The 15,419-nt window shown below is 39.1% G+C and overlaps 1 protein-coding gene across 2 annotated transcripts in view; it reads left to right on the forward strand.

Annotated features, from left to right (window-relative positions):
- NKD1 (NKD inhibitor of WNT signaling pathway 1) overlaps positions 1-15,419 on the forward strand; it is a 107,840-nt gene that overhangs the window by 78,441 nt on the left and 13,980 nt on the right. Inside the window, exons 5-6 of one of the 2 annotated variants that reach the window (XM_072346799.1) lie at positions 4,623-4,729; positions 7,266-7,361. In XM_072346799.1, the coding sequence (XP_072202900.1) occupies positions 4,623-4,729; positions 7,266-7,361 (203 nt within the window). The remainder of the gene's footprint in view (positions 1-4,622; positions 4,730-7,265; positions 7,362-15,419) is intronic. The other variant, XM_072346800.1, reaches the window with a different exon arrangement.

The raw sequence follows: 15,419 nt of genomic DNA on the forward strand, positions 1-15,419 counted from the left end.
TGAACTCTTACCAAACTGCTTGTGACTTTGTCTCTTTGCCTTGATATTGTCTATTTACTTCAACATTTTCCTTTTTTTATCCTTCTTCCTCACAAGACTCAGATTCTAGAGAGTGGTTTGTTGTTTCCCACTGTGCACAGATAACTCTGTCCCATTGTTTCTGCAAGATTAAAGAATTGCTTAGAATCCCATCTATCCAACTTGAAGGGAAGTCTAATAATATTTTACTCTAAAAGATTTTGTCTCACGTATACCAGATGCTGACTTTCATAGGTGGCATTTTTGTCAGTTCTCTGATTTTACCTTTGCTCTGCTTTCTCTCAAAAATTACTCAGTAATGACCCTGACGTTAAGATAATAGTTACCTAACATCCAGTCATAATTTATCACTGTGGAATTGCATAGTATCTCCCATAGTTCTGCTTTCAGAGTTAAGGCCTGCGATCCATCAAATACCTTTCTAAATGGCTGTCATCCCAAATAGGCTCTGAAGTAGTTTGAATTCAGCCTGGACTCTCATAACTGCTGTGTAAATTTTGCCTTGGTAGCTGTCACTTAGCCATGAGCATTCATCACAGTTGCATCCTTTTTTGTTTCTGGGCACAAGATCTTCCTAATCCTGATGATTAAAATGCTTAGTACAGTTGAAATACAGAGTGAAGTTGCCCTTACTTTGAGGAAGAAGATAATCTGCACGGTGCTTTGCTCAAATGAGATGTGGAGAACTCTGAAATGGCAATCCACCCGAGTGAAAATTTTAACAGTCACTTTTTGACCTGAGTGCAGCCCAGTTTTGGCTCTCTGTTTTTCCCCCTCATATTCTAAGATATGAGATGGAAGTGAAGGAGGAAAGCTTTCGCTGCCTGTATTCGATACTTGGTGCACTCAGCACAGCAATCCAGGATTTTTTTTATTGTTTTCTGCGGATTCCTAAGGAGCAGTTGGAATTATCACCCACTGCTTTTCATAGAAATAAATGCATCTTTGGGAAAAAAAAAAAAAAAAAAAAGAAAGAAAGACTTAATTCTTCAAGGATAAGCCTTTATACCTTTAAACTGGTGCTCATTCTCTCCCTCTCTTCCTCACCCCCTCAATTATGAGCAATTGTGTGGTAGTAATTAACAATCTTAGAGAGAAACATCTGCTAGTACACTTAAGCCAGTCAGTTTGTTTTTCATGAAAGAATGGTATTTCACAATTTTTCCAAGTTAATATTTTTCCTTTATTGTCTTTCCAATTTCAAATATTGTCCAGACGCATTTTTATAGTGTCTTAAGGTTATAGAAGTGAATACAAGACCATTAATAATGAACAAGAAAAGAGAACATCATAAAGAAAACATATGCAGTATTTCAATTCATGAAAGATTCTGTTAGGGAACATTGTTTTTGAGAGCATATGGTTATTCCCACAAGAAGCAATAAATATATATTTTTTTTCTCCGGTTGTGGATTTCCACAACAACAGGGTAGGCTTCTCAGTGTATTAATCTGCACAGAGCATTCTTTCTGTCAGGACTTGTTATCTGAGTGGGGAGGTAGGTAAGTATTTTTGCACAGATATCTCATATGCGGACCTATTTTTGATGGCCTAGACTTTGGAAACACCAGTCTATTAATTCTCCATGCTCCTTTGAGATAGCAATCTTGTCTGGTCTCATTTGATATCATTGGCAGAGCTGAAAGGAAGTTCACATTGTGAATACAGCTGAACCTTGGCATGCAGCTCACTGGTGGATCTCTGTTTACAGGCTGCCAGTTTCAACTGTCCCAGGAAGACATTCTCATTTCACTTATAAGTAGGCTCAGCATGTGTTTGTATCCTTCATGAAACTGAGAGCGTGTCTATAGTTGAAACTAAGTATAGAGGCAGAATACCAAATATTTTTTATCCTTGGACAAAACAGTCGTATTCTAGTCTATATATTTTTAGATGTTCGTTGGATTTGGATATGGCACACAAGGATATGCGGGCAGACACATTGGATCACTCATAAATATCACTTTAATACCTCCATATTCTCCTTTAAAATTTCCTCATTTAGACTTCATTTTTCCATGCTGAATGAAACTTGACATCAGGATGAGATCACCAGATTTCCCTATTTCATCTGAGCTCCAAAATGAATAACTGATTTCAAAGGATAATTCCCTGGAGCATCAAGGCCAATGAGTTCTTCAGATCAAAGGTCAGCAAAGCTCAAAGAGGATAATTTCTGGCATACAGTATTTAAACTCTCTCAAGGAGCGTACTGCAAGTATCTTCTCCTTTCCCAATAGTTGAACTCTTGTTTTTTGAGATGACTAATTTGTCAGAGCACATTTTTCCTCTGTTACATAAATTATACATTAAAGTGAAAGCTTCCTATCTGAACACGCATACTGTACATCCAGAAAGTTTATTAAACTTGCCAGTGGAAGGGCTGTTCTTGAACCCAGAAGGTAACTCTGTGCCCTTGGCATCATTCCTCTCTGAAAAACCCTGTGGCCTGGAGAGCTCTGGTGCTCCAGGCACACACAGGTGGCTGTCAGAGCAGCACAAAAGCGTAGTGGTGAATGTTCTGCAAGATGCTTCAACAGAAAAAAAATACATATATAAGCAGAGCACTGGGGCAAGGAACAGTCACCTTGCACAGGATCTGCTCCTCAGTTCTTTTAGCCCAATGTGTGAGATGCTGCTGTCATTTAAGATGCTTGTCCCTTGTGAGTTAAAAGACCCTTGTAGAAGTCTTTTGGACATTACGTATAGAATGTGTATAGAATTCCTTGTAGAATTTAAGGTATTTGTGATGTGGTGGTTTTTTTTCTTCAAGTGGTTGTCCAGTGTTCCAACAAAACTAAGGGCCATACCAGACTTGTGTTCATTTATTTCATATTCACTAGAGCCAGATTGTGAGGGATTGTAAAAGTCCCTCATGCAAGTGTTTCTGTTAGGTTAGTTAAATCTGTCCATGTGGGGAGCTGGTCACTCACACAAAGGAGCCACTCAAAATCCAGGCACCCATTTAATTGTTAGGAAAAGCCACTGTTATGTAACTGCTCTTTATGAATGCCCATGTTACATCTTCATTTCCTGTTTTTGGAATGAAGCAACATTGCTGACTTAGGATAGATAACCAAATGTTCTTTTGTATTTGTCTGTGGTATTGTTGGTGTATGTGTATAGGGGGGGGAGAGAAGGAGCGGGGGAGGGGGGGGGCATAGTGTGGAATTTCCAGGAATCTGGAGATGCATTTATGGACAGAGTGATTGTAAAACATATGGCCCTTCTTCAGATATACTCCAGAGTTCTGTATTGCACATAATGTTTATCGTATGCGCCTTCATTTTGGCAAGCACTTTACAAAAACCTCCTAATAAACAATCTTTGCTCATCTGATAATACCAAATTAAGTGGACGGGGAAACAAACTTGTCATGATGTGAACTTTCTTTTTATTTCAGCTGACCTTCCCAGTTAGCTGTGTTTGGTGTAGGGAAGTAGAAATGTGGTGTCTGGAGTAGAAATTAAAGTCTATCAGTGTGTGAGTATGTGTATAATGCAGTCCATGCCTGCAGTGTGGCAGTGTCACTGCTGAGGCAGAAATGCTAGCTTTTGGGATTTCTGAGAGTATAAATTTAAGGAAGGTTAATTTGAGGGATTTTTTTGCATGCATGCATGCAAATGCTGCAGCACAAGAGAAAAATACTGACTTGCAGGACCACAGTCTAGCAACATTTATTTGGAGGGGAGAAAGGAGAATTACTGCTATGCTTAATGAGGTATGGCCATAGCATTGTTGGCAGAAGTGTATGGATGTAAAAAAGTATATCTGAAAGGTTCCAAAGTAGGATTGAAAAATCTCTGTATATTCCTATGACTCTAATTTATGCAGAATTCTTTTTTTTTTTGAGATTGAATTTTATCATGTGCAGGGCTGAGTTCCCCTGCAGGAGCCAAAGGTACAGCTAGTAAGTTCCTGGACATTTGTCTTTTAATCTGCTTGAGAAGCATACGTGTCCTGCTGATGTGATGCGTTGTGGTGTGTGTCTGATAGCTGATTTTGGTGCTTCTTCTGAGTACTACTGAATTATGTAAGTGTGAGAATGTTTTAACTTAAAATTTAGGTGAAATAGGCTTTTCCATGCATATTTTTAAAGAAACCACGGCTTTAACCATTTTGGCAGGTTATTGTTACCTTTTTGGAAAGTCATACAGCTTATGTGTATTTGAAGAGGGAAACTGGAGTGGAAAGAGGACTTCATTTCAGCTTCACTACTCCAGTCGCTGCTGGTGAATGCAATGTGTTTTGCAACATGTCACATACTTGCAATATTTTGCAAAATTATTCAACTTATTTACAATAACAGTTCTGCTGACTTGTATTTTCATAATACTCTGTTTGAACCTCCTGTGACTCTGGTGATATTTGTAGGAGTGTCTGTGTACCAAAAGCTGTTGCTAGATTGTCTGCTGAAATTATCCTAGATGTGCAGTGAACACAAAAGCAAATCAAGTATAATGATCCTCTCACACGGGTTTGCTGAAATCAATTTCACCCTATATATGATGACAAATTTGCAAATATAAGACTGCTTTGACATTCCCTTATAAGTGTTTTTTTCTTAAATATATTTTTTGCAGTGGCTTTGCCTCCAGAGAAGACAGATGGAGTTTGCAGTGGAGATGAAAAGAAAGTAGAAAAAGAAAGTGACACACGCACAGGTTCCAAGAAGCAACTAAAATTTGAAGTAAGTTTTCTGTTTTCTGAAGTTTCTCTGTAGTGACATAATTAAGGTAGAAAAATAGCTTGTAGATCAAACAGTGCATGTATATAGCTCTTTCCAGTGGTAATAGGTAAGGGGTGGAGTAGAACTGGTACAATTCTCAGTGTCTTAGTGTTGGTGATATTGGTCCTTTAGATTAGTATGTTTTATGTCCAGGTTTAAACGGAATGATGATGATTCCTCGGTAGGCTCTGAAATGTACAGTAAGAAGAGGTGTTCATTTTAATCCTCTGTCTGCGATCCTTTTAGAAGTAATTTATTATGCCACCTCCTGTGTTATGAGATTGACTTGTGTGGACTGTTGCACTTGGTTGAATCTTCTTGACGTAGATATTTGTGAAAGCTTCCTTATCCATCAGCCTCCTGTGGCTGGGCTTCCAAAATGAAAAGACCCTCACATGCTACAGTGGATATCCACCTGATCAGATGGCAGAAGGACGAGGATCCTGGGGGCAATAAGTTGGATGCTCTATTTTCTTGCAGACACACAAAAACTGGCAGACATTGTGCTCAGTTGGCAGGTTTTGTTTGTATGGGGAGCAATTTAATAAATATGAGTATTGAAACGTGCTGTCATCCAGCTTGAGGGTTGTCTGTCTTGGTGAACAGAAGGATGCTCTGGTACTGGCAAGAAACAGCATGAGTTTTCATCTCTCTACGCTCCAGCAGACATGGCAGATTTCTACCTTTCAGTGCTGTCAGCCTGTCACAGTAATGAGCTTTGCGTTCCTCAATTGTTATTTAAAAGACCACGCAGCCACCGTGCAGCATGGCTGGGTGCTCATTTCCTTCTCCGGAGCAGGTTTAGTAGTCTGGTACAATTTATTTTTTACTGTTTTAGGCTGATTAAAAGGAGGCAGCTCAGCTGTTGCTCGGTGCTGGTGTGCCTGCAGGGGGAGTTGACTTTCCTGCCTTTTTTTTTTCTTTTGCAAAGCGATAACTCTTTTTTGTAGGCACATTTTATATTCTCCTTTGAGTAGCAGATATTTGCAGACAGGAAAGGCATGATAAATTGCAATTAACAGTGCCTTCTTATTTGAACGTTGGAGGACACCTGTCAACATGGTTGGTGCCAGTATAGCTGGAGCTCCACCGTACCGGCAAAGTCTGTGTTTGTTCCCAAGTAGTTCTTGGCATGCCATAAAGGTTAGCACTTGGTACCAGGCTCCATGACTAATGCAGGGAAGATTGCCATGGCTCTTAACTAAGCAGAGCACATCCTCACATAAAGATGTTATGTTAGGCAGTGAGGGACAGAGAAGGATTAATGTGTGGCAAGGAACCAAGTATTGATATTTTTTTCCCTTGTTCTAGAAATGAAAGTTTTCTAACTATGTAAGCTAGGGGCTGTGCGATTGGTAAATGTTTAAAAGGTGTAAAAGAATCAGAAACGTGAGTGCTGAGACAAGGGGTCTAAATGTGAGGTGAACCCGATTTGGCTTTTAAAGGTGCTGGAAATGTTTGTGTAATATGAAACGGTGTTTCCACAGTAGAGTGTGGGGCACTTGGCAGCTTTCAGCCGGGCTTGTTACAACGGAGAGGAGCCTGCCTTTGAACTCAGCAGGGGACAGGGAGACGGGTAACTGCTGTAGGGAATTGGTTTCAAGTCAGAAGATCAACCAGGTATTTTGAGCTCTGTCATGCTGAAGCTATTTGGAGCTGTTTATTTTACTTGTATACAGCGGCTTTCATTTTAATTGCACTGTAACTTTTCTGTATTGCCTTGTTGTGGCTCTGGATAATTCTAATTGCACAGGTCTTGAGAGAAAGCAAACCATTTGCACCCAGGTGACCAAAGTCAGTCGAAGTGCATCCTTTGTTCTTGACTGAAGGCTTGGTTTTGGTTTGGGGATTATTTTCCTTGAACAAATTGATTTGTTCAGGCTTTCCCCAAGTCATGCTCACTAGCAGAAGCACGGCTCAGTAAGGGCCAGGCTCCCGGTTTGCTGCTACCTGCCAGCCCCTGGGCAGGTTCTGCATCAGCAGCTTTGTGACACCAAAAAGTTTGGCTGCACCAACTAACGACCTTTGGGTATCAGGCTTCTGACTGGTCTCACTGGTGGGGATTTGTGCCATTTTGTATTAATGACTGCTCCTGGGGCTGTGACGTCCTACATCATATTGTGACTCTGATTCTGTTTTCTTTCTCTTCCTGACTTGAGCAGAGTTTTCTTCCTCACTTTTCAGTGAGAAACCTTATATTCTAATAGCTTCAGGGACCAGTTTTCTTGTACTTCTTTGTGTTTTCTACAATGAAGTAGAATGTAGTATCTTGCAGATTGCTGCAAGCCTAGCTCAAAGGAGTTAAGATTATCATATTACTGTGATGAGACTTCTTCTATGCGGTGGACAGAGGACTCTCTGGGACATATCCTGAAAGCTTCCTCCCATGAGAGAGGGAGGGAGGGAGGAAGAAAGCAAGTAGCCTCCTTCTACAGAGTCTCCTTTGCAAACAGGCCTTTTGCTTTAGGTAATCAGCTGCTCTTTGCATGTTTCTTAGGAATTGCAATGTGATGTGTCTGTAGAGGAAGATAACAGGCAAGAATGGACCTTCACACTGTATGACTTTGATAACAACGGAAGAGTCACACGTGAGGTAAGCACAGTATAGCTGCCCCTTTGTGTGCAGCGTTTGCAAGCAAGAGGAGTGTTTTATAACAGGAACATTCTTTCTTCTATGAAACAGAAGCATCCTGCCAATGTAAACAGCAGTTTCCTTGGACCCTTCCCTCCTAGAAACAATCCCACCAGCAGCTTACTGTTTTATGATGAACTGTACCACTTTTGAAGCTGGTTGTTGTTTAATATCTGGGATTAGCCTTTTAAAAAATAGTGCTGGCATTTGGAGGGGAAAAATATCTGAAGCAACTGAACAACTAAACACATTGTCAAAATAAACCCCTGCAAATGTATATTGTTCTGGCTTCTATCCTGCTTTTCAGAGTTAAGCTAACCAAATAGCAAGGTTCCTTTCTGAAATTCTTTCCAGTAGGACTGACTATACTATTCTGTTGTTTTCATGAATGTTAGGCTGATCTTTGCTTTCTCTTTCAAAGTACAAATAGTGTTGATGATACTTGCTGCAGTTCCATAGTGGATGAATGCCTATCAAAGCATACTGTGTGTATTTTCTTATTATCAGGATGTCTTCAAGTTGTATGTCATGAGAAAATAAGAGGCCAAATCAAAGTTTGAATAGATTAGGAATAGATTAGAGTACGGTCCTTTTTCCATCCAGGTTGAATGAAACTTCTAGAAGAGTGTGTTTTATTGAGATTTTCCACATTGTACTGACACTGGTTTTTGTTGCAACCTGTTTACTGGCTCCCTGGCCTTTAGGTAATCAGCTGAAAATTGACAGTTTGTCTTTGTGGGCACATATGCTGGTATCTGAAAATTACTAAGAAATGATTGAAAGGAATAGGGTAATACTGAAAGTGTACTGATATTTAAAAAGGGCAGAAATTTTGCCTAGAAGACTAAAGCAAAGCTGTTCTGGCATTTATGAACAGATTGCTAAATGTGGTGGTTCATGGTGTGTGAGCATCATTTCTAGCTTTCTGTTGTCTCTACTCTGATAGTGGTTTGAATAGTCAAATAGAATCTGAGCCCCTCATACAAGACAATGAGCAGAAAGAAACATTACAGGCTGACTCCTGTTTCCAGTGAGAACACAAGCTATGGTGAGGGGGGGGCAAGGAGAAGAAAGGAGGAAAAAGAAGAAAAGAAAAAGAAAGTATTGTCTTAGTTAATGTATGGAACTGAACGCAGAAAAGTTAAGTAGCTTGCCTGTAGTCTCACAAGAATCTAGTGGCAGATTGAAGCCAGATCTTTTGAGACCCAAGGCTAAGTCTTCATTACAAGATTATCTTAACTGTCAAGAAAGGGGAAGAAACACAAAACACAGCAGAACCAAAACCCACACACATGGGTGTCCTTTACATTCAGGCATGGAATTTCCATTAACATTAGTGGGAGTTCCATGTGCTGAACATAACGAGAATATGCTTTTAAGTATGCATACTGTAATTATGTGTGATCATGTGGTACACCAAAGGGCTTAATTTGACTGTACTTAGAGAATATGTTACAGCCAGATTCTGCTTCTCCCTGGTACAGGAGCAGGCTGCAGCTTAACTGAAACAAAATCCATGCAGGGATTGAAAATTATACTATGCTGAGGTCTGGAGGTTGCTAGAACCTGTGCCAAAAAAAATTCTTTTAACCAAGGGTCCAAATAGGTTGATAATTTTCAGTTCTTTGCATGTGACTGAAGATAGTAACTAATAGCATGCACCATTGCCGTTTTCCAGTTGTTATGTTCTTCTTTTGCAAGCTGTTCCACTGTCATTTGTAGGAAACATCTTGTTTGGTTTTCCTTTGTTGAATCCAGATGCAATTTAAAGAGCTGTTTATGCAAGAGTGACTAATGATAGCATCTCATCCACAAAAGAGGAGTTTCTGTCTCTTCATATGATATAGAATTGCTTGCTCTATTAGGTTCTGAGACACTGACACTCAACATTGTGGACTTGATCCTGCAGCCTGTTAAACAGTTCTGCTCCTGATCCAGCAAAGGGCTTAACAATGGCAAATGTAAAAAATATGAACAGTTTCAATTAAAATGAATGGGACAGATGCTTTGAGTTAAGTGTGCAAGGCTCATTGCTGGATCAGCAACAGAACAGACAGTCTGAGGAAGAGAACTGAGTTGTAGCAGTGCCATTCAATGAGCTGATGAAATTGCTTTCCGAACCGGTCTGCTTTTCTAAACAAAAGTCCAGTGTTCTTTTGAGAAAAGATGAGTGCAGACCTTTTCCTGTCTTTGAAAATTTCACTCATCTGTCTCCTGGATTTATGATGGGATTAAATACTGAGATGAAATTTCTTGTTAGTTTTCTATCTGCAGATCTTGATGTGCTTTAAAAAGTGAAATCGGTGTTATCATCCTTGTTTTTCTTCTTGGAAAAGTGAGGCACTGGAGAAGGAAATGACTTGCCTGCCCACATCCATTTCATTTGATTCAAATGTGTTCTTTAAAACCTTGGACTTCATGTCCAGAGAGTTTCTAAAGGATATGGTGTAAATTGAAGTTTGTAAGAGACAAGTAGGTGGGGTGCGATATTGCAAGTGGACTGAGTGCTTTATTCATGAAAGCGTCTGAAAATTGTAAATAAGAGATGGGTTCAGTGACTGGATAAAGTTTCCCTTGGGTTTTACACCATGACAAGAGCATTCAAATTCCATCTTGGTGAAATTTATTCTGGATCATAACAACATTTTCAGAACTTAATACTGCTTTAATTTCCTTCTAGAGTTTTCTGATTTATTCCCCACTCTTTATAATTAGAAGCTCACATCTAGTCATGCTTCTTGAAGGGATACACCCATGGAAGCGTAATTATTGGGATGGCAAATTAGAAAATCAGCAGTAGTTTCTGTTCTCAAAATACTGTTTTTTCTGCCTCTGGAGATGATCATTTTTCAGTCTTTTTGGCGTAGTGAGAGATAATTTTTCCTGTTCTAATATGTATATGACAAAAGTTGGCTAATAATGTTTCCCTTCATTCCATAGACCGTTAGAGGACAATTCATTATGTACCACAGGTCCTTTTAGAACTGACAGCTGCACTATAATTATCTTCATATGGATATTTGTAATCGGACTTGAAACTTGGGTAATTGAACTAATGTGTTTTGATCCGTGAGGTTTTATACTGAGCTCTCTGAATGTAATTATACTTCATAAACACGGAGCGTTTGTTTTTTTTTGCAGTCGGTTCTTTGTTGGGAAATATCATTGCTTTGGTGAATAGCTGCAGAAATAGGCGCTCCAAAAAAGTTGCTTGTCTGGAATGAAAAAGAAAAATAAAAAAAACCATGGGAATGTCTTCTAGACTAGTTGTTGAACAGATAGCAAGTGAAGCTCCTTTCAGCCTCCAAATAAGGACGATTCAAAAATTTACACGATCAAACAAAGCTGATGCTGCAACAAAAACATCCTGCTGTATGTAAAAATCAGACTACAAAGGAAGTACAGATGAGACATTTGTACTTTTCCTTTTTCTCAAGGAAAGGTAATGAACTCATATTGATGTTTCTCTTCATACATTTTTAATGCTGAAAATGTTCTTTGCATTTTACATTAAATACCTTTTTTTTTTTTTCTCTCTTCTGTTTCTTTCCTTTTTTTTCCCCTTTTTTGTTTTGTTTTGTTTAGTTCTGAGTTATTTTTGCTTGTATCTTTCTATGAGTGAAAAAGTGTGAGGTTATTTCTGCATTCAGAACTCAGCACCAAATCTTTCACCTGATGAAGGATATTGGTTTTTAGGGCCTAGCATTTATCACCCCGACACTTCACTTGAAATTAGCTCTCTGTGACCATTTCATTGACTCATGATAAAGCAGCGATTGAACAAACAGATAGAGAAGTCACGTCTATCTGTATTTGAGAGGTCATCATTTCAACCTCTTAAATTGGTGGGTTAGCATGAGAGAGAAATGTTAAGAAAAAATGCTTTCAGTTTTCATTTTGAATTTAGACAAAGGCAACACTGGACTAGAAATAGTTATTAGAAGCAAAAAGTGAAAACTGAGAGAATCAGGACTTGCTAAACAGCATGAGTTCCATTAGGAATGATGAATACTTCAACATAATTTGCTCTTGTTCATTCTTTTGGACCCACTAGTTTCTCTGAAGTTACTAAATTCCTGCTAATCTCCTACCTTAGATCAGTAAAGAATTCTGCAGAAAAATGTGTGAGTGCACCATATATGTGTGGTCTATGCTGTGTGTTTCTTAGTATTTCTAATGCAAGAATTTCTAGCTATATATTAAAGTTTCTCTTTTTAATATGTGTTGTTACTAGCTGCTTGAAAAAATAGGATGTGAAAAACAAAGATTAACACTGTTAAACCCTTCAGCCCTAGAAAAACCAACTGTGGTGTTCAATAGTCAAGACACAATTAAATCTGACTGTGTCATTTGCTGGTTGTTTGGATACTGCCCAAAAAGCCTTTGTTTTTCTCTTTATGGAAAATTATCACAGTTTCAGCTTTCTTACTTGATTAAAATAGCTATCCCAGCAGAAATACTGCACACTTGCAACCTTTCAAAAGTCATTTGGATTAGCACAGCCCCACTAAATACAATTGGTTTGCTATAAAGGAGAGAGGGCTTTTTTTCTTGTTCTCATTTCTCTTTACTGTTTAAAATACTAGATTATAAATCTACAATGAGTTTTACAAAGAAATGGTTGAGAAGTACATTTCAGCACAAAAAACATATTTTTGGGAAGGTGGGAAACAGTAAAAATATTTATTTTTCATGTAAAAAATGCAGATGTTTAAGGCATGGGCTGGAACGTTGTGCTGGAGGTGCTGTGAATGGTGTTAAGGAAATCATATGACTAGTAAGCACTGCAATACACTGTGTGGAAAAGTTGGATTCTGTGGTAGATGATCCTGAGATATGTTGATCAGCCTACCAGAGGAGAGGGAAATTTCTCTGGGTTTTATTCCTGATTCTTGGCACTGATTTTCTCGATGGTGAAAAGCACAAACTAGAAGGTACAAGTCAAAGCTTTATCCATGGGTTTAAGCAGTTCTTTAGGAAATGTAAATACAGATGATATTTAGCGGGACAGGTTTCAAGCAGAGCATAAGTCACCCCCATCTGCCATAAGGCTTCTGGAAGATTGCAGTTATCTTGGAGGTAAATATTTGTTAGTTGCCCAAAAAGGGCTAGGAGATCAAAACTCATTCCTACCAGATCAGCACCCTAAGGAATTTGGAAGCGAAGCACTAACTAGAAAGCAGCACGAGGCTCAGGCTGCCTTGCAGCTTGTACCTCCTCAGTCAGGACTGTGATCGATGGTGAAGCAGTGAATGACCCAAGCAGACTTGACCAAATCAGAACTGTCAGTTTGCTAAGACTTTCAGCCCCAAACTAGGACCACAAGTAAGTGAATCCTATAATACAAATGTTATTGTTGGTATTCGGAAGATCAACATAAGCATTAAGTGGTTACTTATGGATATCCCTAACCTCGATCTTGGTATATATCCAGTCTAACGACCACATTCATTCAGTGCCAAAATGCAAAGCAGTTCAGATTGTTGTGGAAGAAGCTAAGTATTAAACATGTAATGAAATGCTAAGGCAGCAGTCTCTATGGCCACAAGATGTCCTGATCCCTTTTGCAGCCTCTTAAACTTCTGAGTGCCTGCATGTTAATTTGGATTGACCCATGTCTGTTTGGCTGTGAGGTGCAAATTGTCCTGATGAGATGTGTGAGCGTGTATTTCTGATTTGCCAAGTATGTGTCATACAAGCACTGCATCTGGCCTTCCTTGCCAGTGTTTGGGAGAGCTTTTAAAACTGCTGAGTCAAGTGGCTTGACAGACCCTCACAGAATAAGCGGGACAGACTATATGCCAGTTAGCAAGTTAAACCTCATCACCAAGGGTGGAGAGTAAAGACTCTTTGCTATTGAATTCAAAAACAAAGTAAATGATAAGCTTGTACAAACACCTGGTGTAGCTGAAAAAAGGGAGGGAAATAGATTGTTGTGAATGAAAGAGTTGATAATAATCTCCTGATAATAGTTTTGCACAGAAAGATGCCCTGTTGGCTAACCAACAGTTGATAAGGAATGTATGGGAAAATCTCCATTTCCCCAAGGTCCTGAGCGTGTGAGGCTCCATTAACAATAACTGTGCTGCTGTAATATTCTGCCAAAGAAGAGGTTTGGTTTGTGGAGGTGTAGGATTCTAGCAAAAAGCTTCTAGGATGATATTTATGGGGAGTATACAGAAGACATGTATTTTGTTTGTCTGTGTTCTTAATTGGTTGCATTTTTCTTTTAGTTGAAAGAAAACCTCAGCCCTTCTATCTAGGTGCCAGATATGACTGTGTCTATCTAGAGGTCTGGATACATTTCAGTTTAGGGTGGATGTGTGAGGAGTGAGATGCGTTAAAGAGCTGTTACGTGACTACTAGACTGTCACTGAGCAGTCTTCCTCGTTCAGACTTTATACAGTGATTTTTGTCAAGGGGATGGAAAGTGGCTATTGGTATGGCAATAACAGCCCATTTAGAGACTTGTGGTGAGAAAAAAAAATGTACTGCAGATTCTGCTTTTTATGAATATGTTGTCTTCAACTCATACATCTGGGGAGATTTCACTGAGTGCAGAAAAATTTTAGAGCATACAACTTAAGACAAAGTCTGGACCTTCAAGCATCTAGCTTTTGTTGTGCCAGTGGATGGGGTCAGCACAAAGGTCACAGACACCAAATTAAAGAGGTATGTTTATCTTTATGTACACTTAAAGCAATGAGAATAAGTGAAATGATACAGCAAGAATAAAACAGAACAAGGTACCACACCTCTCCATTACTACATAAGATCGGTTATGGTGATTAAGAAAAGATACATCACCAATTGCCCTAATACTTTTCCATCATCCAGATCCACAGTCTCTGGGGAGCCCTGATTGCAGTGAGGGTTTGGAGAGCTTTTTCTGGCAACTGGGAAGTCCTACACAGTGAGTCCACTTGTAGGAGAGGTCTCCAACTTCGCTACAAGAGGGTCCAGCTTCTGTATTTGAGCAAACAAGTTTATGTGACAGTTAGGCTTGTCATCAGCTTGACACTATACTTGTAAACAAGGAAAGGTTCAAACATTCTCATAACAATTTATCTGAGCTGCATCTCCTGCAAATGAGACGTTCTGTCCAAGATACATATTTCACTAATGATCATACACATTTCACTAATGATTGGATGCTGATAGTGCTTGGTTGTGAGATTCATGTAGAGCTCAACTTTGGTTTGAGGCCTACTGTTTAGCCCTTAGTACTTGAGTTATTCATTCAGGCTGCTGATCTAGAAGATTGTTTACTGTAAAATCATTTGTCCTGGACATAAATGAGTATTTCTTTAAATTCTGTGTGAGCAGAAATTAGTATTTCTCTATCACCTACAAACCTGGTTAGATAATGGGAACTGTGTGATATCCTGGCTCCAAAAGTGGTGTTTCTGCTGGGGGTCCTTAGGGCAAACTAAATTTTAAGCTGCCATTGTTCTGATAATGACTCCAGAAGAAGACTGTGGAAGTGAAGAGTTTGAAACCGGACTCTTCAGTCTCCAAACCAACTGTTACATTTAACCAAGAATAATTTATGTACTTCTTTTATTCTCTCTGACATCTGTAAAAAGCCTTGGCACTAGGATAGATGAAGGAGTAGGAGGACCAGCTACAGAGTGGGGATGGCAGTGTTTCTTCTGTTCGAAGCAACAAAAATGGCTAGTGTTCACTCTGATATAGATGGACATGTAAGCATTTGTTCACGCCTCATTGCCTTCAGAGATGTGCACAAGAATGTTCTGTAATAGACTTGAATGGATAATCTTTGCTATTCAAAATTCAGACCTGGTACAAATTTTGCAAAGTAAGCTAGGTTACAGTACAGATACGGTTGAGTAAGAGATAGGCTGCTTCCAAACCTGATATTTACAGTTCTGTCACATTTCTTACTAGTTTTCCTCTGTATAATCAACCAGTTAGGCATGCAAGAAGAAAAAAGCAAGTAGTAAGATTTACTAGGGATATAAAAATGTCAAATTTTTCTTCAGTTGCTGTGTTTGTTTT

Source organism: Excalfactoria chinensis, chromosome 11, assembly GCF_039878825.1.
Source record: "Excalfactoria chinensis isolate bCotChi1 chromosome 11, bCotChi1.hap2, whole genome shotgun sequence".
NCBI lineage: Eukaryota > Metazoa > Chordata > Aves > Galliformes > Phasianidae > Excalfactoria > Excalfactoria chinensis.